Raw genomic sequence first — 25,015 nt, forward strand, 5'->3', positions numbered from 1 at the left:
TGAAGCCAGATGTACATTGGTACATGATCTGGTGAGTTGGATACAAAGTCCAATATAGAAAGGAGAAGGCCACAGCATCCAATATGATGAAAAAGGTGATAAACATTTATTCACACAAGCATGAAAACTGCAAAGTTTCGATTCGCCATGAATCTTTGTCAAACATGCTTGACATCATATTGGATGCTGTGGCTTTTTCCTTTTTATATTGCACACTTCATTAGAATACCCCTTAGACATGTTCAGACTTTTCTTGATGTAGACTATTGGTACCACCTCTCACCTCAGCCTAAGCAGGGACTCGCCCACGTGGAAGCAGTTTTGCTTCCGGCTGTCTATACAGACGTACATAACTTTTCAGTCAGTGTTGGTCATGTGCTGTGGCAACACATTCTCCAATTACCAGAGCAGCAGCAGAGGGACATGTGAGGCACAAGAGGAGGTAGAAAACTCTGCTTTCCTACAGAGTGTCTTACCTGTGAGTCCCTGTGAGCAGGGATCACTCTTCTACCACCCATAGTTTCCATAAGATGCACTACTTTTTTAAAATGGGGTGTCTCAATCACCTGTACTCTGCAGCCTAACAGCATTGGGCATTCTACAACATGGGCAATTATTTTAGTGAACAAAGCACTTGATTATTTATACTTAAGATGGTTGTTTACATTTCATAGGACTTTGACAGTCTGTGTCCTACTGTTGCCATATTGGCTACAGTAGGTGGACATGGAAGCTCCACTCTTGCAGCTTCTGGCCGGTCAGGCACGCCCACCCATCACTATGTCCCAGCACCTGATACAGCGCTGGGAAAGGTGCCGAGTGAGCGTGCCCTGTCGGCAGGATACTGCGAGTGCGGAGCTTCCATGCCCTGTAAACAAACAGGGGTCACGACATGGAGAGACCACAGCACAGGACACCGGGAGGAACCAAGGAGGTCACTATCGTAACCTATTCTCAGACAACCCCTTTAAATCACGATGTACTCTGTAACATATATGTAATAGTAAAAGGGTTGTCCGATTTGTTTTTAGAAATATATGTCTTTCTGCAAGTACTTTTCAGATACAGTGGAAGAGAACTTTTCAGATATGTCTTCAACAAATATGCGCATGTGACTTCCCAAAAAAAAGCTGATGGAATCTAGAGATAATCACCTCCTCTACAGCTGCTATGGAAGTACAGTGTTACATGGCATCCATTCAAAGTTACTTGGCAACATTAAAGAGGGCGAGTCTTTACAGGCGATCTACTGTTTCATACCCCACTGGTGACCACATGAGCCTCTTTCACTTTTGAAAAATGAATTGCATGGAAAGCAATAGGAGAATAAAATCCACAGCACACCAGAAGAAAGAATTATAAACAGATAAGGGAAGAGTCCACATGGGCGGAATTTATCAAAACTACCTTAGAGTAAAACTGATGCTAGTTGCTGACCAATCAGAGCTCAACTTTGATTTCATAAACTGTTGTGGAAGAGTGAAAGCTGGGCCCTGATTGGTTGCCATGAGCGACTAGAACAGTTCACTCTCAGACCCTTTTGATAAATCTCCCCCTACTGTGCTTATGTACACTATTGTGTATAGCAGGGGCCCGGATCTTTTTGTCTGGGCGCTGAATGTCCTTGGGCGGGATTCCCTAATATCAACTCTGTCTGTGTATGCAGACAGAGTTGAGTGCTGTAGAGAATTATACTACAGTGCACCACTACAAGCCCACTACGAGGCTGTGAGCTCTCCACTTCCTACCTCACAGGCAGGATTGTACTGCGAAACTGCAGGTACAGTAGTGCAGCTGCTGTGGTCGGTGGTGAGGAGAGAGTTCATCTAGCTATGCCCACCCATCAGAGTCTGGGTGAGCATGGCCAGCTTACAAGTGGAACTACAGCCCTGGAGAGCCAAGGAAGCAGATGTCCAAATCTGAAGTAAAGGGCAGAGCTAAGAAGGGAATAGGACAAAGCCTGCGAATGAGTGAGACCTGGCCAGGTGAAACCGAACACGGGTCAGGTGGTGTCAGTAGGTGTGAGCAGGAATAATGTGCAGTCAGACTGTGTGTGCAGAGATAATGGGGCAGATTTACTTACTCGGTCCATTCGCGATCCAGCGGCGCGTTCTCTGCGCTGGATTCGGGTCCGGCCAGGATTTATTAAGGCAGTTCCTCCGACGTCCACCAGGTGGCGCTGCTTCGCTGAAGTTCCCCGGAACGCACTGGAATACACCGAGCCGGGCTGAGTGAAGGTAAGTGCAAGCTCCGCGACACATTTTTTGTTTTAAATGCGGCGTTTTTTCCGAATCTGTCGGGTTTTCGTTCGGCCACGCCCCCCGATTTCCGTTGCGTGCATGCCAGCGCCGATGCACCACAATCCGATCGCGTGCGCCAAAATCCCAGAGCAATTCAGGGGAAAACACATTGCAGATGTTTCCGTACATCTGCTAACTTAGCCGAAGACACGCATGCAAAATGATGTTCTTCACAATACTATATGAAGAACAATGGGGGTCATTTACTAAGGACCCGATTCACTTTTTCCTGGCGTGTTACCCGAATATTTCCGATTTGCGCCGATTTCCCCTGAATTGCCCCGGGATTGGATTGTGGCGCATCGGCTCTGGCATGCACACGACAGAAATCGGGAGGCGTGGCCGAACGAAAACCCGACGGATTCAGAAAAACCGCCGCATTTAAAACAAAAAATGTGTCGCGGAGCTTGCACTTACCTTTACTCAGCCCGGCTCGGTGTATTCCAGTGAGTTGCAGGGAACTTCAGCGCAGCAGCACCACCTGGTGGACGTCAGAGGAACTGCCTTAATAAATCCCGGCCGGACCCGAATCCAGCGCAGAGAACGCGCCGCTGGATCGCGAATGGACCAGGTAAGTAAATCTGCCCCAATATGTGTGAAAAACACATTGCATATATTTCCATACATCTGCAATGTGTTCTTCACACATATTGTTTTTCACATACTATTGTGAAAAACACCGTTCGGCACACGTGTCTTCGGCTAAGTGAGCAGATGTTCGGAACATCTGCAATGTGTTCTTCACTGTGTTCTTCACTTAAATGATCCTGTGTTCACTTTGTTTACTGTTTTAATTGTATTCTTCACTGTTCTTCACTGTCTTTTCGGCAACAAGCCGTTTCGAGTATGCTAATACTTGAATGAGCATCAAGCTCGGACGAGTATACTCGCTCATCTCTAGTCAGGAGCTGTGACCAGGGGTCTGGTGATGCCAAGATGAGAGCAGATGTCAGGAGGAGAAAGCAGAAGTCACCATTTATGTGCAGGGGTCAGGAGGCGAGAGCAAGGGTCAGGTTGTATGTGAGGTGTGAGCAAGAGGTATGTGCAGCGATCAGGAGGTGTGAGCAAGAAGCATATGCGGCGGACAGGAGGTGTTAACAGGGGTCGAATGTATGCGCAGGGGACCGGAAGTGTGAGCAGGTGGTATGGAAAAGGGTCAGGAGGTGTGAGCATGGGTATTAGCTTAAATTTTTTCATATCATACAGGAAGTCCGTGAGCTAGATACACAATAATTTGGCCATCATTCATTACTTTTAGGGCAGTTTTACATTGATGTGTTGATTGAAAATGGATCAGTTTTTGTCTCTGTGACTGTTACGCTTTTCTTCACATACGCAAAAAAACTGAAGGGTTTAACATTGGTTAGAAAAAAAAAACACCTGCTGGCCCAGCCTCATTAGCAAAAAAATTAATATGTCATCACCCATAAACCTCTATTGCCTTCCGTAGGTTTAGAAATACATTTTCACGGACAACGAGTCAGTGGAAAACAGCTGAATTGTGAAAACATCCATTGAAACAGTGGCTCAGTAAGGCATCCGTAAAAATCCGTGAAACACATATGTGCAAAACAATGCCAGTGTGAGATAGACCTAATGTTGACCATTGTAGCCTGGGGCTAAAGCTCAGTATATTTCCAAATTGTCCATTTGTCCCGCTGCCCGGGCATTCACCCCCACATTCATCCCCACTGTCCTGGGGACACAGATTGTAATGAGAAAGTGTGCGCTAGGTGCGGCTTTCCCTGCAAGTCCTGTTGCCTCGAGAGTATATTACTACCCGGAGGCTGCAGAACCTGTTATGATGTCACGTGTCAAACATGATAGGAGCTAAGGGAAGGGGGAGAACATTACTGGAGGACTTTGTGAGGGACATTATTGGGGGCTGTGTGGGCACATTACTGTGGGAGATGTGTGGGGGACATTACTTGGGGGGCTGTGTGGGGGATATTACTTGGGGGGCTGTGTGGGGGATATTACTGGGGGGCTGTGTGGGGGGTATTACTGGGGGGCTGTGTGGAGGACATTACTTGGGGGACTGTGTGGGGGATATTACTGTGGGGCTGTGTGGGGGATATTACTGGGGGGCTGTGTGGGGGGTATTACTTGGGGGGCTATGTGGGGGACATTACTTGGGGGGCTGTGTGGGGGATATTACTGGGGTGCTGTGTGTGGGGTATTACTGGGGGGCTTTGTGGAGGACATTACTTGGGGGGCTGTGTGGGGGATATTACTGGGGGGCTGTATGGGGGTATTACTGCGGGGCTGTGTGGGAGACATTACTGGGGGATGTGTGGGGGGACATTACCGGGGGGATATGTGGGGGAGATTACTAGGGGGATGTATGGGAACATTACTGGGGGGGAGGTATGGGCACATTACTGGGGGGGGGGGGCTGTGTGGGCACATTACTGGGGGTGATGTTTGGGCACATTACTGGGGGGGATGTGTGGGCACATTACTGGGGGGGCTGTGTGGGCACATTACTGGGGGTGATGTTTGGGCACATTACTGGGGGGGATGTGTGGGCACATTACTGGGTGGGATGCGTGGGCACATTACTGGGGGGATGTGTGGGGGACGTTACTGGGAGGCTGTGTGGGGGACGTTACTGGGAGGCTGTGTGGGGGACATTCATGGGGAGATGTGTTGGGGACATTACTGGGGGCTGTGTGAGGACAGTACTGGGGGGCTGTGTGAGGACAGTACTGGGGGGCTGTGTGGGGAACATTACTGGTGGGCTATGTGGGGGACATTATTGGGGGGCTGTGTGGGGGACATTACTGCAGAGCAGTGTGGGGGTCATTACTCGGGAACTTGTGAGGATTCGGGGAAGCAGCAGGAAAACACTGTCAGGGAACCAAGATGTAGGGACAATGAAGAACATAAGATGTGGTGATGCCTAATGGAGAAGATAGAGGACACATCACCTGCAGTCACTGGATGTAACAAGTAGGGATTTCTCCTGTGTTTCTGTAGCAGTATATACTTTCAGTAAAGTTGTTAATGTCACAACCAAATGTGAGGGGGTTATGTACAGGAGGGGTTGTTACAGAAAGTGCAATACATATGCATTGGGGCCCGTGCCCTGGATCTTTTACCTCCCTAGCAACTCCCCTGCCACAGGATATGTCATAAACTCTTGGAAGGCGCGGGATGCATATCTCTTGACCCTTTCCCACGGTAGTCTGATGCTGAGCTGCCACACATGCAAGGCCATTCTCTATTTGAGTCTGTGGGAGTATTGATAATAGCAGTCTGCTTATATTTTTGGTGCTCTCATAGACACTGCTACTTTTTCAACTTTTTGGTGGCATTATTAAGTGTGAGATCCGTAATTAGGGGTGAATAAGCTTAAGGGTCACAACACTGGGGTATTATATAGTGAGATTGACATATTGAGAGTGCATTAGTACCTTTATAATAAATGGTACAATGTAAAGTATAGGAGTCATATACTGTGTGAAGGGAGTAATGTGGGAGGAAGAGAGTCATTTTATAATATTGGGGCCACAATAGGCAGTGTACTGTAAGTGGGTGTATTTTTTAATGTGGGGATCAAAAAAAGATATATTTTAGAACATTATTATCTGTATACAGTAGTACTCTCTATATAGCCCAATTGTAGTATTGGGGGGTAAGAGGCAGTGTTAGAGGTAGCAGCAGGATGACACGGTTAGGCTAGAAGGGACTATGATAAAGTTAAGAACATTATGGGGCACATTTACTAAGGGTCCGTCGGACCCATCTCCGTTGGGTTTCCCGATTTTTCCGTTTTGCGCTGAATTTTTGACGCACGTGATCGGATTGTGGTGCATCGGTGCCGGCTTTCATGCGACACAAATCAGGGGCATGGGCGTCAGACAAACCGACTGACTTGGACAAACCGTGGAATTTAAATATCAAATTGTGTCAGCACTCACATACACCAGGAAGAAGAAGGTGAACTCCGGCGGACCTCAGCGGGGAAGCGATACACGCAGGAAATTGGACGCACGATCTTAGTGAATCACAGCAGCTCCGAATCCTCGTCAGACATTCCGGATCGGCAGCGCCAACGGGACCGGTAAGTAAATGTGCCCCTATATGTCTGCGTGTTAAACTCCACAGGGACAATATGTGACTGGAAGAGTGAAGACTTAGTGGTCTTGGACTAAAGAAGAAGATTCGGAATGAGAACTATAATCTGAGGACTTGTTATCTGCAGTCATTGGATATGATAAGTAGGGATTTCTCTTATGTATTATGTAGCTTTATATTATCAGTATTGTTGTCTTGGCATGAGCAAATGCATGTGGCCATAGGTTACTGAGAATGTGGTACATATCCCCAGGATCTTTTAGGACCCTAGCAACGCCCCTGGTGTGTAGGTATACACATACTCGCATACTATGGCAAGGTTAGCATATTTGAATCAGTTTTCTCTTATGTCATTGGCAGAGAAAAACAAATGGATGCTGCGGACAGATCTAATTCATGACGGACCCCAATGAAGACCAACAGCTAACTCACTATAGTGGGAATTTTTGATGGAACCTCCAAAGGAGATATGTATGTAGCCTTTGCCAGTTATTTTGATATGAATATTCTCTATTCCTATAGAAATGCATAAGAAATGATACATAACAGCTGCAGTACAGGGAATTGAGTATGCTGTCGTCAGCATCAGGATGGGGGAGTGTGACACACATTAGATGTGGAGGTGGGAACATTCACACATCTCTAATCCTGTTTTAATCCCTTCTCTCTATGGTCCACACAGAGGAGTATTTATTGCCCTCTTCCTGTATTCTTATCACATTGTGATGCTCATTAGGCACAATGTCACTTATCATCTGCAAAGATAAATTGATGTTCTACCATCATATGCAGCAATATCTTCTAGGTACAGTGAACTGTGTGTAAAATGAGAAAATATGCAGCCAGAACACTGACATGGTTAATAGCCGCTGCTTTCTCTCCCCCCGCTCTCTGGATATGAATACACTACCTGCTGCTGTCTTCTACACAGTGAGCCATGGCAATGCAATTCAAGGATGATGTTCTCACAGTCGCTTTCTTGGGGATGTGGCAGTGGGTTTGTCACTGTGTCACTGTATCTGCATCTACCTGTTTGATGTCAGAGATGACTTCAGCAGAGGCGAGTCCCTCAATATCCAATAGAGAAGGCTCTCCTTATGAGGATGCTGTATTATGTGTTAGCCATGGCTGAATAGGAGGTGTGGTTTTACAGAACGGGTTTCAGTATCCATCCTCTGCAACTGGAATGTAGCCTAGTAACTATAAGCATGAGCAGCATATACAATATCCCTGCAGTAAAAATCTGGCTATCCTGTACAACGATTGCTACTGTAATATGATCCTATGTAATATATAATGAAGCAGACCTGTTCAGTTTCTCCACCTTTACTGAGGTTCTGAGAAATAGCATTTACTATATTAATATACGAATGTAGAAAAAATTCTCCAAAATCCTCTTTAGTCTACATTTTAAAATGAGAAACTATTTTTTAGCATGTTTCTTCTATGCTCATAGATGAGTTGTTGAATATACAGACTCAAGTCTATAGGTACATTACTGAGGAACTCAGTTAACACTATGACTATTAGACCAAAACCTAAACTTGCTCTTTCAAACGTGCTCTTAAACCCATCTCCTTAGGCAAGCCTATCACGCTTGCTAACTGCATGAAATGTCAGCTCTCTTTAGTAATCCATGCTATGTCCTGTCTCTTATCCGGCAAACATCAAATATAAACCAAGCTACAGGCTTCTCTGCAGCATTGACTCTGGACTTATGTAAGATGGTGGCTGATGACTGGTTCAAGCAGCAGCATTTTTATTATTCATTTATTTTATTCTGTTCCAAGTGCACTGTGCCGCGATTCACTAAGATCGTACGCCCGATATCCTTCATGTGTCGCTTCCCTGCTCAGGTCCGACAGAGTTCACCTTCTTCCTGGTGTATGTAAGTGCTTTGTCTTGCGACACAATTTGAAAGTTAAATCCAGCGCTCAGTCCGAATCAGTCAGATTGTCCGATGGCACGTCCCCCAATTTCTGTCGCATGAAAACCAGTACTGAACAAAACAGCAAAAAACAATCGCTTGAGACACAATCCCAGCGCAGACACCTGTTTAATACCTGTCCAAGCCACGCAAATCCGAAAATGGTGAACAGTCCAACTAAAGTGTGATCCGCGACCCTTAAATAAGCCCTAATATTCTACTAAGCCAGAATCAACGGCTTCTAAAACTTGGTGCCCTGCTTGTTATCTTATGTGTATAGCTAGCTTTAGAAATACACTGCTCAAAAACATTTAGGGCATACTAAATAACACATCGGATCTTTATGAAATAAAAATTTATGTTAAAGAGGACATTTCACAACTTTTCCAGCCTCAGTTCTTTACATGCTTTAATTGTTCCATTGAGTTAGGCATTGTTAGAATTTTTTCTCTAGCCCCCACATATTACAATAGTTTACTATTCTGAACATATTAATTGTGCAGAATAGTTCACAAATTGGGTGTAGAAATGTTAGCTGGACAATATGTAATTGCCTTTGTTTAATGGATCAAGATTTAAGCCCACAGTATAAAGCAGCTTTGTGACTTTCCAGCCCAGCCCTGAGCCAGCATTTCATTGTGTGAAATTCCTCCTATCCTACATTACCTCTCTTTGTACAAATAGGCTGAATATGTAATAACACAGACTTCCTCCTCATCCTTTTTATTATTATGTATTTACAGAGCACCATTAAAGGGGTTGTCCGAGTTCTTTAAAAAACGCTAAAAGTGGCCGGGACAGGGCTGCTTAAAAAAATAAAGCTGTACTTACCTCCCGGTGCCCTCCCGTATCCAGCGCTGACGTCGCTCCGGTCCGGGCGCCATGTAAACAAACATGGCCGCCGGAGCAGCTCTGGATTCAGCTTCCGGCCGGCCGTGGCCGGGCACGCCTATCCGTCCCTATACACAGCATTGTGTATGGGGGCCGGAAGGTTGTCGGGTCCGGCCGGAACTGAGTCCAGCGCTGCTCCGGCGGCCATGTTTGTTTACATGGCGCCCGGACCGGAGCGACGGCAGCGCTGGATACGGGAGGGCACCGGGAGGTAAGTACATCTTTATTTTTTTTAAGCAGCCCTGTCCCGGCCACTTTTAGCATTTTTTAAAGAACTCGGACAACCCCTTCAATTCAATAGCGTTGTATAATCAATAAGGGATTCTCATTACATTAAGACAAATACAAACACAAAAACTACAGTGATCCGGAAAAAAGTGGAAGGAGGACCCTGGTCGTGAGACCTCACAATCTCTCATGTTCCTACCTCAATAATACATCATTTTCCCATTATGGTTGCAGCCTTGTTTTTGCAGGGCAAGTTGAATTTTTGGTTTGTTCAAATGAACAATTTTTTTAACCAAGGGAAGTCCAAGAAAAAATAATGGACCCCACTACATGGAATGGAGCTCTGTGCATGGCAATTTTATTTAATAAATGAAGAATCATTTTTAAAAAGATAATTGCAAAATGTCAGTGTTTTATCAGCTTTTTACAGTAATAAACTGGAAAAAGAGAAGAGAGCATCCATTGTTTTTGTTAAAAAAACATTACGCTCAGAACCTTTTTTTAATTACTTTTTTTTTCTGTTAATTATCTTTTCTCCTTAGGAAGTTTAAATACAGAATTTTTTGATCACTTATACAATGGGGCACATTTACTTACCCGGCAGGCGTATCCGTGCTCCTCTGTGTATCCCTCTACGCAAGAGGTCTCACTCACCTCTCCACGATCCAGCGGAGGCTCCTGCGGTCCGGCGCACCTTCTAGTGCTCGCGCAAGCTGGCTCTGCGAGATTTAAATGGCCAGAATGCCGCTAATTGTCGCTAGCCACCTGGTGTTTTTAGAAATAACCAGCCTCTTCTCACATGCCCCACTGGATCTTTGTGCCTCATGCCTTAGTAAAAAGCTTGTTCTCTATGCCCTGCGATTGTTTGTTGAATTCCCGTTGTGGCCTCGGTTCTGTTCCTGATTACGCTTCTCCACTGCCAGCCCAGACTGACATCCTGCTCCGCCTTTGACATAGATCCTCTGCTATCTGAGGAACGGTAGAAGAGGAAACTCCAGCATCACAGACGGTAAGTCGATTAAAAGTCCATTTTATTAGAAAAAAAGAATATAAAATTGTTACAGCATGAGGTCAGGAAACTATGGACTTTTAATCGACTTACCGTCTGTGATGCTGGAGTTTCCTCTTCTACCGTTCCACAAGTCTTCCACTTAGTTTGCTGCCCATGCAAACTCTCCGTGCATCAACGCCACAAATAACAGACACGCTGCATTCCAGGGAGGTGAGCTGAATCCAACTTCTTTCTTTTTTATCCTCTGCTATCTGTCTCCTTTGCCGCGGGCTCTGTTGAAAACCGGGTGCCACTTGGACTGCACTTACGCCATTGTCTGCGGTGGTTCAGTGGGTCCACTAACCCTGAATCCTGATACTAGAGAAAGTTCAAAAATCCAAGGGGTTCTGATTATATATTGTACTAAAACAGTACTTTATATGGAGGATGCAATGGGTTGAACTTTATGGACCTGCTATTTTAACCCCTGTTAATAAAATTGTTACAACAATCTTTTTGTATATAACGTGTTATGATTTCTATAAATGAACTCATTTTACTGTCTGACTTTTTAAATAAAGTATTTGTGGCTGATCATACACTGCTGGATTCAGCTGTAGGGTAGGGACAGGCCAGTTCATAGTGTCAATACTGTCATCATACAGGAACCGCAGACAAACTACAGCCACATAAGGTTTAGCATTGTCATGCATCAGAAGAAACCCAGGGCTCATTGTATCCCAGGCTCATACTCATCCCAGTACCTAATGACAGTCAGGTACCTCTGACCCCAAAGATATGTCCTACAAAGAAATTCCTCCCCATATCATTACCCACCCATTGTCAAACCAGTCATACTGGAGGATTTTGCCTGTAGCAGAACGTTATGAATGGCATCTCTAGACTCTCTCGTGTCTGTCACATGTGCTCAGTGTTAACCTTTTCTCACCTGCTCTACTTGCATTGTTTAAGTCTAGTAACATTGGGGCACATTTACTTACCCGGTCCAGTCGCGATCCAGCGGCGGGTTCTCCGACGCTGATTCGGGTTCTGCCGGGATTCACTAAGGTCCGTGCGCCGATATTCACCAGGTGTCGCTGCTGCGCCGAGGTCTGCCGAAGTTCACCTGCTTTTTTCTGGTGTATGTGAGTGCTTAATCTTGCGACACAAATGGCTTTTTAAATTCTGCGGTTTTTCCGAATCCTTCGGGTTGTCCGGTGGCCACGCCCCCCGATTTCTGTCGCGCAAAAGTCGGCGCGATTGCGCCAAAAATCAATTGCGTGCGCCACAATCCCATGAAATACAGCGCAAATCGGAAATATTCGGGAAAAACCCGACGGATTCGCGGCTGCGGACCCTTAGTAAATGTGCCCCATTGTGTTGTCTTATTTTAAAATGCATTAATGCATTTTATGATGGGAGGCAGGTATTTTTAAAAATTATTTATCTGCCCTTCAAGTACTGCAATGTAACAGTTTTGGTTTCTAAAACCAGCAGTAAATGTACTCCCCCCCCCCCTGCCCTCTGGGTCACACACATTTGAACAGTGGCCAACTTAGTCTTTAATACTTGACCCATAGATGATTTTTAAATGAATAAGGTAAAAAGGTTATAAATAAATAACAGAGGTCAGCTATGCCCACATTAATGTTTTGCTTAATAACACTACTTGTGGTAAATTTGTCACTGCCTCTGACGTGTTCTGGCTTCACAGATATTTAAATTAGGCTATACTTTTAGTTACTAGTGACTACTACATTATTTCTGAAACGGTTTTGGCCAGACCTATATTTTATATTTTTATAGAAAAATTGTTGTTGATATGCCAATTTCATTAAATAGCGAAAAGTTAAAATGTGTTATGCTTAACCATATAGTATGAATTATGTATTCAAAATTCATAGTAGCTATAACAAAATCCCTGTATCCTGCAAAAAATGCAGCAGAAAAAAAGACATCCTAGTAACAGTAACCTATCTGTGCAGACAAACCCCTACATTTTTTTAAACATTCCATTCTAACATCATTCTGAAATATTGTGGCTGGGGACCTTGGACGTTTCTGAGAATGTTTTGTAATACACACAAACTAACACAATAAAGCAAGACAGTGGGCCATAATACTAAACCCACTTCTCGGATGTCCCTACCTGATTGCCTTGCAAAATGTAGCGGTAATGGACAAAAAGGAAACCTTCCCTTCACATGCCAAAGTGCAAAACACAAAGATAGGACAAGATAATAGAAACAAATACAAGAAAAGTCTGGAGCTTACTGAGAAACCTATAGCAATCACCCTTACAAGGGTTGGTAGAACTCATATGTAATATCAGAGCCCCGGCCCCAAACAGCAATTAGGACAGATCTCTTAGTTGCAGACAAAACTGAGGAGCACAGGAATTATGCGAATAGAGGGAGAACATGTCAATGACAGCAGATTAAGCCGCACCACATGGACAGAGAATGATATCAACACAGATATTACATGGTTTCCATAAGATTTTGTAGGTAATTTGTTGTAATTTTTGCCCACTTATTTAGTAGAGCACTTTGCGAGACCAAATACAAATTTTGGATGAAAAACCATGCCTTCCCTAATCCATTCTGGTATTCGAAAACTGTTTTAAGGGGAAGAGATCAGACAGCTTATTCCTACATTACCAAACATTACAGTTGGCACAGGTAATGTTCTTCTTGCATTCCCGAAACCCAAACAACCAGGCTCATGATTTAGACTGCCAGATAGATTATCTTCTGTTACACTGGATACACTCATCCAGAGCCCTCAGGGTTTATACTACCGGAAACTGATGTCTTAAATAAGGCTTTGTGAACTCCAAAAAGGTTTTGAGTCAGCAAAGCATAAAGACTTGTATGCTATATGCACTTAAGCACTTGGGGAACCGGATTTGTCGCTTTACATGTCACTTCATAGCACAGTTACTGTGGCTTTAACTTTTCAGTAATACTACTCACAGTGGATTGAATTTACAGTGGGCCAAACTTGTTTGTTCCAACAATTGTAACTTATTCATAGTTTATACGGTTGAAAAAAGACACTTGTCCATCAACTTCAACCAAGGAAGAGAAGGGATTTAGGGAAAACAATTCTTTATAACATAACCATCAATGTTATTTAGGTGTAAAAAGACATCTAGACCCTTCTTGGGGAGGGTTCCACTATTTCAATGACTTGGAAACGGAGCATCTTATGGTCTCCCTCATGATGCTCCCATACGTGTCATGAAATTGCAGTGTCCACTTTGTTCTTGGTGTCATTAATATGTTCCCTTATTCTTCTTCTGAATTCGTGGGTAGTCTATCCGACATACTGAATGCCACATACACAGGTCATAAGATAAACGACACCAGATGTTTTGCAGTTGGCAAATTGTCTCATCCAGAAAATTCTTCCTGTTTTAGAACTCCGAAAAGATTTACCCAGGGTGATGTAATTACAGGCTTTACAGCCCCCACATCTAAATGTCCCTTTTGGTTTCTCAGGGAGCCAGGTCCCTCTTCCTGTAAGGGGCTTAAGATGACTGTGGACCACTAAGTCCTTAATGTTGCGGCCCCTTTTAAATGTGATTGAAGGAAAATTGTCGATCATCTCGGTAATATCCCTGTCCATTTTCAGAATCCCCCAATTATCCCTGAGGATTTGTCGTATTTTATCATGACTATCGCCGAATGTACCGATGACCCGGAACTTCTGATCCACATCAGTTCTTTCTCTGGGATTCAGGAGGTCATTTCTTCGTTTCGCGAGTGCATAATGATGCACCTCTTTCAGGATATGGGATGGATATCCCCTATGCCTAAATCTTCTTTGTAAATCCTTTGCAGCTGATTGAGGAGCAATTCCGACGCATCCTCAAATATTGTCCCTTAGGGATTCCTCTTTTTAATGGACCAGGGTGCCAACTCTGCCACCGTAAAAGACTGTTTGTCGTAGTTGGCTTCCTAAACACCCGTGTCTTCAATTCACCTGAAGATGTTAAATTGATGATAATGTCCAAGAAAGTAATTTCCATAGGGTGTATTTCATATGTGAAAAAGAGACCTAGCTGATTAACATTCAGTCTAGACACAAACTCCATAAAAGATTCCTTTGTACCATTCCAGAAGATGAGTATGTCATCAATGAACCTCAGCCATAATAATATGGCCAAGGTCCACTGTTCCAGCTCCTCCTGAAAGACGACCTCCCTCTCCCACCAGCCCAGGTAGAGATTGGCATACTAGGGGGCGCATGGGCTCCCTATAGCCACTCCCCTGAGGAAGAAGTGTCCATCAAACAGGAAGTAGTTACGCTGGAGTACAAAGTCAAGCAATTCCAATACAAAGGAATTGTGAGCCAAAAATTGTGTGCCCCTTGTCCTTAGGAATTCCATTACAGCCTCACATCCCTTTTGATGTGGGATGGAGCTGTACAGGGCTTCTACATCAAGACTAGCCAGTAGAGTCCCAGCCGGGAGTGTCAGTCCATCAATCCTTCTCAAAACGTCCATTGTGTCCCTGACATATGAGGGCAGTGATAACACAAAAGGACGCAACACCGTATCAAGATAGATGCTGGCGTTTTGAGTAAGACTGTCCACTCCGGAGACGATTGGTCTCCCTTTTAGGGGAGAGGTCCCCTTATGAATTTTGGGGAGGGAGTAGAATGTGGCCGTGCTGGGATTTTTTGGGAGAATGTAGTCATACTCGTTTCTCGTGATCAATTTCTTCTCAAGTGCTTTATTGAGAATCAAAGATAGTTCTTGACGAAAGCCATCCAGTGGGCTCTTCGATAGTTTTTTATAGCACTTGTGATCTCCCAGAATACGAAGACACATCTCCACATATTTATCCCTATCCAGCACGACCACATTTCCCCCTTTATCAGAGGACTTGATAATTATTGTGGAGTCATAACTCAAATCTCTCAACGCTTTATGTTCGCTTCTCGATAGATTAGAGTGTGTAATATTATGAGGATCCAAGGATATCAACTGATCCGTTACTACTTTAAGGAAAACATCTATAGTTGAGTTATCTACCAGAGGTGCATTCTTTTTAAATTTTGGTCACAGATCTGTAAAGGGTCCTTCACCCATAGATCTCTCACTTTCCTCTAGAAGTGCCTCAAGATTGTAAAAGTCTGGCATGTCTGTTTCTTTGAGGCCTAGTTCTTCACATTTCTTTCTGTCATGCAGTTTGAAGAACTTTTTCCATTTGAGGCGTCGACAGAAAAGATTCAAGTCTTTAACCCATCTGAAAATGTCACAATGGGGGACAGGGACAAATGATAAACCTTTAGCTAGAACATTTAGCTCGTCCCTAGAGAGCTCTCTCGCAGACAGATTGATAATCTGCATATGGTCCTCGGTAGTGGGGTACGGGGGCATTATGTTTTCTGAGGTTGCTTGTGCACGAGGGACGCGCGGCCATAACAGTGCTGGCATCCTACTGATAGGAGCTAGCTGTAGTGTGTGAATTGATCGGTCTAGTCAGCATAGTAGCTCATGCCAAAGACATTAGCTCAGTATATCGTTCCTGCGAGATTTCCATATGTAGAATGATGCATGAATGAGTTGTAGTGATTGTCTACTGCTGACTGATTGTAAGGCTCTAAGATGACTAAGGCACCAGAAGAGAAACCAGTGAGAGTGTGTTGAATGGTGTCCTTAGAGAGCTCTAGATAGCCGCTACTAATTTTTAGATAGCATTGACTTGAAACTGGACTATTGATATGTTTAAGCCCACGAGTCGAAAAGAAAAATCACGCACTAACATAAATGAATAGCTAACTCCAACGCAACATAGTGTCTTATCTTTCATAAGCCAGGATATTATAGGGGTCTGGTGATTAGATTTAGACCTCATATGGGGGCATATGACTCTTTGAGCATAAGTCTATGCCAAACAGGGGTTGGTTACCCTCTAAATGTTATTCTGTAGACACTACACTATACTCCATTTCTGAAGTCACCTCTGATGAACTGGTGCGGTAAAAGAGGTATATAGCAGATCTGACAGTATGTAATGACTGTGTTGGCAAAGGAGAGAATGTTATGTGTAATATTCATCTCAAGGATCTCATCATCTCTCATCTGTCTCATCTCTCTATGCGCAAGATACTAGTAGAATGTTCAGAAGCTAAATAAAAGTGTAGATTAACCCGTACCCCGATAATTTAACCACATTCAGCTAACAGAACTAGAGGGATCATGAAGTGTCTGGTTAGAGAGTCCCCGCCCACACTCTGGAATTTTACAGCTGACCAGCCTGGGGAGTGATAAGAGCAATAAAACTGAGTAAAATTGTAAAGTAAGGGTTTAAAATTATCTTTATTGTGTAAACATCACTAGGGGATTAATATTTGAGAATTGTCTTTCATGGGCAAACCCCTTTAAGAACAAGCCATTCTTTCACAAATGTATGTAGAGGCAGATTACATACCAGAAGTTTATAGGAAAAAAAAAAAAGGCTGGTGCCCACCCTAAGAAATGCATGTCCTAGGTTTAGAAGGGCCGTGCTGGATATCCAAGACGCTTGATCTGGGTCCAAGGCATATATAACAGAAAAAAGGAATAGTATGAAAGTATCCGCACAGGAAAGAAAATAGTAAAAACTGCTACATTATACTTAATCCATATAAGGTTAAAAGAGTGACATCACTTGAAAAAAAAAAAGAAAGCTCTGTGGCGTAGTTTAGAACCATATCCCCTTTGTTGTAAATGTTTGGTAATAACATGGCATTCTGCATCATATGACGCCTGTGACCTATGTGGTCTACTTGGTGCAGACTATAGTATGTAGGCTGCAGTGCCCGAAAACGAAAGACTCGCATAGCAGAACACTTCAGTGGTGCCAACCCCAATAACATTGTTACACTTGGAATGTTTCTGCAGCTTCCAAACATTTCCGGGATTGTCATAAAGGATCCACACCCCTCATGGTAGTGACTGCAATAGAACAGGTCCCCTTTAACCCCTTAACGAACTGGCCCTTTTTAGCTTTTTCACTTCCATTTTTCACTCCCCACCTTTAAAAATCTATAACTTTTTTATTTTTCCACATAAAGAGCTGTGTTATGGCTTATTTTTTGCGTAATCCATGAACAGTGTCCAATATAATGACCACACACGCAATCAAGCAAAAATAGATTTCTTTACTTCAAATATTTCAACGTATACACTCTTAATTCAAAGTGTTAGTCTGTCCCATAGCAAAAAATACCATAGTGAATACAATTTTCCAAGTTCAGCTTGTAACAATAGGATCCTAGGAGTCTGTTCTACGTTCTTAATAACTTATAAACCCAGAAATGGAACCCATGCATGTCTGTCATGCCAAAATTGCAACACTATCATTAAAGGTGGAAAACTATCACATCCCTTGTATGGCACAAACATAGAAATTAAAGGCTGGCATTCATGCAATAGTAAAAATGTAATCTATGTATTAAAATGCCCATGTGGCAAAATGTACGTAGGGAAAACTTCAAGGCAAATTAAAATTCGACTAAATGAGCACCGGTCAGCTATCAGAATGTATGGTAAACAAGAAATAGAAACAGCTAGAGGAACATTAGAAAATAAAAAATATGGGGAAACTACAGTTGCGCGACATTTTAAAGAATGTAGACATCAAGTATCAGAGTTGAGATGGATGGTTTTAGAAGAGGTATTTGGAAATGATAGAGAACAAATAAGGAAACGCCTTTTACAAAGCGAGGTTTATTGGATCTGTAAATTGGAGACAAAGAGCCCGAAAGGGTTAAATGAAGATTGTAACTTTAATATCTTCTTATAAGAGAAATCATTAAAAAGTTTATATTGAAGGTTAGCCAAGCTGTGTATAAGATATAACAGATGTAATGTTTTTAATTATTCGTATATACTAAGGTGTATGTTTAAGAGGTTCCGGTTTCGGTGACTATAACTCACGCGAACGGTGGAGAGCGAGTCATGTCTGAAGAAGGGGGCGTGTCCCTCGAAACATCACAGCAAACATGGCGCTCACTAGACCGTTGCTCGGCGTCTAAGGAGTTAGTGTCTCTGCCCTGGGATCCAACTAACTGTGAGTCTAAGTTCAAACTCTTCATAATTGAATGTATCCGGAAGGATGAAATCATGGTTTATAAGTTATTAAGAACGTAGAACAGACTCCTAGGATCCTATTGTTACAAGCTGAACTTGGAAAATTGTATTCACTTTGGTATTTTTTGCTATGGGACAGACTAACACTTTGAATTAAGAGTGTACACGTTGAAATATTTGAAGTAAAGAAATCTATTTTTGCTTAATTGCGTGTGTGGTCATTATATTGGACACTGTTCATGGAATGCGTTAATATGGGAGAAATGGAGGTTCCCCCGTCCTAGACCACTATATCCAATGCCACTGAAGTGCTCCACATACTATCCTGTATTCCTTTGTTATTTTTTGCGTAACAAATTGCACTTCAAAGTGATGGTATTTAATATTCCATACTCGGAAGCGGGAAAAACATTCTAAATGCAGTGGAAATGGTGAAAAAACGCATTTGTGACATTTTCTTGTGGGCTTGGATTTTCCGGATTTCACTGTGCACAACAAATGACATGTCTACTTTAATTTTTTCATACTTGGGTGTACGGAGCTGTGGGTGGTGTCATTTTTTGCGACTTTTGATGGCGTTTTCATTGCTATCATTTTTAGGACTGTGCGACCTTTTGATCACTTTTATAAAATTTTTTTATATTTTTCAAAATGGCAAAAAAGTGCCATTTTCGACTTTGGGCGCTATTTTCCGCTGCCAGGTAAAACGCAGTGAGAAACCGTTATCATATTTTGATAGATTGGGCATTCTCGGACGCCGCGATACCTAATGTGTTTATGATTTTTACTGTTTATTAATATTTAAATCAGGGGGTGATTTGAATTTTTAGGTTTTTTTATTATAATTTTTTTTTTTTACTTTTTTTTTTTATTTTATTTTTACTATTTTTCAGACTCCCTAGGGTACTTTAAACCTTGGTTGTCTGATCGATCCTATCATATATTGCCATACTACAGTGATGTTGATAGCACATTGTAATGAATGAGTTAAAACGAAGTAGCCTCGTGTCTTCGGAAGACCCAAGGCTACCATGGCAACCGATCGCTGCTCCCCGGTGATGTCACGGGGAGCGATCCGCGATCCACCGCCATCTTTTTGAAGCCGCTGGCACCATTGCCGGCCACGATCGTCGGGAAAACACCCGTGATCGGTGCTACCATCCATGCACCGGGACCCGGCTTGTGCCATACTAGTAAGGCGAAAGTCGAGAAGGGGTTAACAAACACGGTGGAGACCCCACTAAAAGACTTTGCATGTGTGAAGCCTTTTGGATCATGACATTGGAAACACGCCACCCAAATGGTCTGAACTTTAGAAATGATTTAATGTTTATGTACTAATATTGGGGCACATTTACTTACCTGGTCCTGTCGCAATCCCCTATCCGTACTGTGTGACGAGGGTGAAGTCTGGCACGATTCACCAAGATCATGTGCCCGATATCCTGCATGTGTCGCTTCCCCTCTGAGGTCCGCCGGAGTTCACCATCTTGTCCGTTGCTCCAAAATCCCATCGTGTGCGCCAAAAACCCCAGTTAAATGCGGCGCAAATCGGAAATAGTCGGGAAACCCTGACGGAAATGCACTCCGCGGACCCTTAGTAAATGTGCCCCATAGTGTTCCCTCCGATCTAGATGGCAAATTATTACTGACCAACACTATAATTACCCTATGTCGCTCCATGATGTCGCTTTATGTCATGATAGGGACTTAAATTCATGTCCTGCTTTTGCCTGTTCACGGGCTTGCTTATATATCTTTCATAAAGTTTTGATGTTTCTCCTTTGTACATTAAATAACCATACTTACCATGTACTTTGTTATTTGACATAAACCTTACGTCTGGTCATGTGATTTCTGGATGTACACACCTACGATGTCTAATCATGTGATTTCTATGTTGACACACCCACTGTATGATTGATGTTTCCGATGCGTTTTCTCCATTTAAACGTGCTCACTACCTCTGTATGTTATGGTATGACGAAGGACTACAATTTGGTTCTGTCCGAAATACGTTACAACATACCGTATATACTCAAGTATAAGCCGACCCGAGTATAAGCCGAGACCCCTAATTTTACCACCAAAAACTGGGAAAACCTATTGACTCGAGTATAAGCCGAGGGTGGGAAATGGATTGGTCACAGACCCCCCCCCCCAGTATATAGCCAGCCAGCCCCTTTAGTATACAGCCTCCCCCCAGTAGTATACAGCCATCCCAGCCTGCCCCCAGTAGTATACAGCACTGCCCAGCTTGCCCCCTGTAGTATACAGCACAGCCCAGCTTGCTCCCAGTAGTATACAGCACAGCCCAGCTTGCCCCCAGTAGTATACAGCACTGCCCAGCTTGCCCCCAGTAGTATACAGCACTGCCCAGCTTGCCCCCAGTAGTATACAGCACTGCCCAGCTTGCCCCCAGTAGTATACAGCACAGCCCAGCTTTCCCCCAGTAGTATACAGCACAGCCCAGCTTGCCCCCAGTAGTATACAGCACAGCCCAGCTTGCTCCCAGTAGTATACAGCACAGCCCAGCTTGCCCCCAGTAGTATACAGCACTGCCCAGCCTGCCCCCAGTAGTATACAGCACAGCCTGCCCCAGTAGTATACAGCACTGCCCAGCTTGCCCCCAGTAGTATATAGCACTGCCCAGCCTGCCCCCCTTTGTATATAGCACAGCCCAGCCTGCCCCCAGTAGTATACAGCCCAGCCCAGCATTAAAAAAAAAAATAAACTTATATACTCACCCTCCGATGTCCGCACGGGTCCTCTTCTGGCCTCCGCGCCCGACTTCTGTACATCGCGCTGGTTGCCGCCTAGTATGACGTCATCAGCGGCGCCCGGGAGACAGCAATGGCGGCGCCCAGTGCGATGTACAGGAGGCAGAAGAGGCGCCGAGAAGCCAGAAGAGGACATCGGGGGAGCAGCGCTGCAGAAGAGGACATCGGGGGAGCTAGAAGAGGACATCGGGGAGCAGCGCTGCAGATGGGGGCCACCGGAGGGTGAGTATATAAGTTTATTATTTTTTAAGTATTTTTTAACTCGTTGTGACTCGTGTATAAGCCGAGGGGACGTTTTTCAGCACATACGGTACTCTTTTCTCATTTATTCAAGTGATGTCACTCTTTTACCATATATGGATTAAATAAAATGTAGCAGTTTTTACTTTTTTCTTGCCAGTGCAGATCTAATATGTAAAACTGAATGTGTGTGTATGTATGTATGTATGTCCGCTAAAGGAATCTGTACCATCGCGTTTACAATCACCACATTATGGACAGTCGTTGCCTGTGACTCAGGGAACGTCTTAGACCAAGTTTTGAACCGAAATTTCGCCCCACGCTTTCCAAAACCCACTTATTACCCACCATATACAGAAGCCATTGTCTGATACTGTGGCAGTTGGAAGCTGAGCCGTGATTGGTTGTTGTTCTGCCACAGGTTATTAATATGAGCTCTGAGCTGTGATTGGTTACTATAGGCAATGTGTAGAAGACAACTTATGTGTGAGGTAAGATGAAACGGGATACAGAGATAGGGGGAGAGATTATCAAAAAATGTCTGAGGTAAAACTGTTCCAGTTGCCCATGGAAACCAATGAGAGATCAGCTGTCATTTTATAAACAGCTGTGCAAAAACGAAACTTGAGCTCTGAGAAAATCAGCTGACAGACAGTCACTGAAAGAGACTGCAGGCGACAGACAGACAGTCACTGAAAGAGACTGCCGGCAACAGACAGTCACTGAAAGAGATTGTCTCAGGCTGTGTCTGTTGCCAGCAGTCTATGGATACATATAAAATATTTTTATTAACCTATTCTATTTTGTTGTAGCTAAGAGCAGTTATTTACTATCTTGGGCAACGCCGGGAGCTACAGCTAATACTTTTATACTGTTCCTTTTTCCTGATATATACCAGAAGCAATGTAATTGAATTAAGCATCTGAATTCAATGGTTAAAAGATATGTCCCAATACTTTCATTCATATATTGTACTTTTAGAGTTCTCTAATACAATTGTTGCATCTGGGCTTGTCATTGGTTGAGGTGCAGGTCCAGGTGTAGTATGCAGGATTTTCCAGAACAAATCTAGTGTCACTGAACTCAAACCAACATCTTGAGTCCAGTAAATCTTGCACGCATGCAGAGCGTGCTTTAGGCTCCCTGCACATGAAAGTTGTTTCTGGTGTGTGTTCTATCCATTCATTCAACGGATAGCACTCAGACAAATTCACTTATGTGCACTGAAGCATAAGGCTGTGGCTTCCATGGCCTCGTGCGAGCTGACAAAACTCAGCGCTGGTCCTTTTCCTGCTCATTTTTTTTGGCCTGGCCAATCTGCTGTCATGGACGTGTTAGAAGACTGATAATAAATGACCTAAGAAAACACACGTTCATGTACCTTTAGTACAGGTAATAACATGCACAGGCAAAACAGGGTATAAATTCAAAATATTGAAAATAACTATAAACAGTTTGTGCTATAAAACTAACATTTTTCCTTTATTATCAGGGGATACTACGGTACAAATAATACTATATTTACATAAAAGTCGCCTACAATACAAGGACAAGAGAGGGTCTGGTAGAGCAACAGCTCCTACATGACCAATGAAAGAAGTGCTAACATTTGTGTAGATTCTTGGCCTTTCTTCAGTATCAGTATCTTAGTTTCGAATTTGAAATGCAATAAAATGTTTTCTTCCTTATCATTCCACTTAATAGGTATTTATTCTGGTTATAAAAGTGGTTAAAAACACAATATACCTGGTAATGTATAAATGACTATAATTTAATCTTCCAATAATATATTAACTTTAAGAAAGTTAAAAAAAACATCAGTGACCTATGTACATGGTGAAAGGTCAACATGTTTATGTTTTAACTTTTTGTTTTCCTGTTCGGTTTATTATACAGAATATTACAGATGATTATGTGTACACCATTGATGGATGCCAAGAACACAAGGATGAAAAAGAAAAAGCAATTCTGCAAAAATGAAAACATGACCTTTTATTATATATTCATGGATAGTAGCTTTTTTATACAGTTAGGCCGGATATTATAGAGTTTTGCTATTAATAACAAATTAAAAAGGTTCAAAGAAAGCAGAATAGTTGTCAACCAACCAAACACCCTTCAACATCTCAGCCAATCTTAATTCCGCAAACATCAATAACTGCACCCATTGGCCAATGCTTCAAGTAAATTCAATGTTTATTCCAGTAACATCAAGCTCCAATGCTGTGCAAAGGGCGTAACTATCAAGGTTGCAGGGGGTGTGACCAGGACTGGAGCTGGGGGAAGACCGTATCTGCCAGGGGATAAATCGCAGGTCCATGAGGAGGGAGAGGTAATCAATACTATGTGTGTCTTTAAAACACAAATGCAATTGTTTACCAGTTCGGCACTGGCAGAAACATGTCTGTGCGGTCTGCCATCACACACACTCTACATATTGGGGCTTATTTACTAAGGCTCCACGGTCGCACTTTAGTCGGATTTTCCGACATTTTCGGGGATTGCATGGCTGTGACAAGCGTTTAGCAGTGTGTGGCAGCTGCGCTGGCTTTCATGCGACAGAAATCGGGGGATGTGGCCGTTGGACGATCCGACTGATTCGGACTGAGCGCGGGATTTAACATTCAAATTGTGTCGCAAGACATTGCACTAGCATGCACCAGGAAGAAGAAGTTGAACTCCGTCGGACATGAGCGAGGAAGTGACACATGCAGGATATCGGGTGCATGTTCTTAGTGAACCGCGGCACAGTGCATTATCGTCAGACAATGTACTTTCGGGGAACAACTCCGGACGGGTAAGTAAATGTGCCCCACTGTGTCTCCTGTGTCCTATACAGTGGCACTGTGGGCAGATGAGGAGGCTCTCCTGAACTTTGTATTAATTAAATGGGGGAATCTGCTGAACTATGTTAACCGGTTAAGGACCAGGCCCTTTCCTGTTTTTTCATTTCCATTTTTCACTCCCCACCTTCAGAAATCTATAACTTTTTTATTTTTACATTTAAAGAGCTGTGTGACGGCTTGTTTTCTGCATAACAAATTGCACTTCATAGTGATGGTATTGAATAATCCATGCCATGTACAGTCACCGGGTTACATACAAGATAGGGTCCCGAGGTTTGTTCTTAAGTTGAATTTGTATGTAAGTCCAAACTGTATATTTTATAATTGTAGTTCTAGACAAATTTTTTTCTTTTGTCCCAGTGACAATTTGAGTTTCAAAAATTTTGCTGTAATTGGACCAACGATTATCAATAAAGCTTCATTACAGACACCTTATAGCTGATCATTGCAGTCTGGGACTATAGTAAAGCATCCAGAGAGCTTCACCAGAGGTCACAGTGGGCAGTGGGGTCCATCTGTAACTATGGGTTGTCTGTAAGTCAGGTGTCCTTAAGTAGGGGACCGCCTGTACTGGGAAGCGGGAAAAAAATTCCAAATGCAGTGAAAATGGTAAAAAAAAGGAATTTGCCCCCATTTTCTTGTGGGC

General features: G+C 43.3%; 1 protein-coding gene and 1 long non-coding RNA gene across 2 annotated transcripts in view; one reads left to right on the forward strand and one right to left on the reverse strand.

The window, feature by feature from the left end:
- PNP (purine nucleoside phosphorylase) overlaps window positions 1–7,449 on the reverse strand; it is a 42,158-nt gene extending 34,709 nt beyond the window's left edge. The window contains exon 1 of the mRNA XM_072149691.1: window positions 7,291–7,449. Coding sequence (XP_072005792.1) covers window positions 7,291–7,319 — 29 coding nt within the window. The 5' untranslated portion in view covers window positions 7,320–7,449. The remainder of the gene's footprint in view (window positions 1–7,290) is intronic.
- Window positions 1,848–23,556, forward strand: LOC140128201 (uncharacterized). Its single transcript, XR_011855124.1, has 3 exons — window positions 1,848–1,985; window positions 6,741–6,851; window positions 23,420–23,556. It is a non-coding gene; the product is annotated as an uncharacterized lncRNA (long non-coding RNA).
- Window positions 23,557–25,015: the final 1,459 nt, after the last annotated feature.

This window comes from Engystomops pustulosus, chromosome 1 (genome assembly GCF_040894005.1).
Source record: "Engystomops pustulosus chromosome 1, aEngPut4.maternal, whole genome shotgun sequence".
NCBI classification, from domain to species: Eukaryota; Metazoa; Chordata; class Amphibia; order Anura; family Leptodactylidae; genus Engystomops; species Engystomops pustulosus.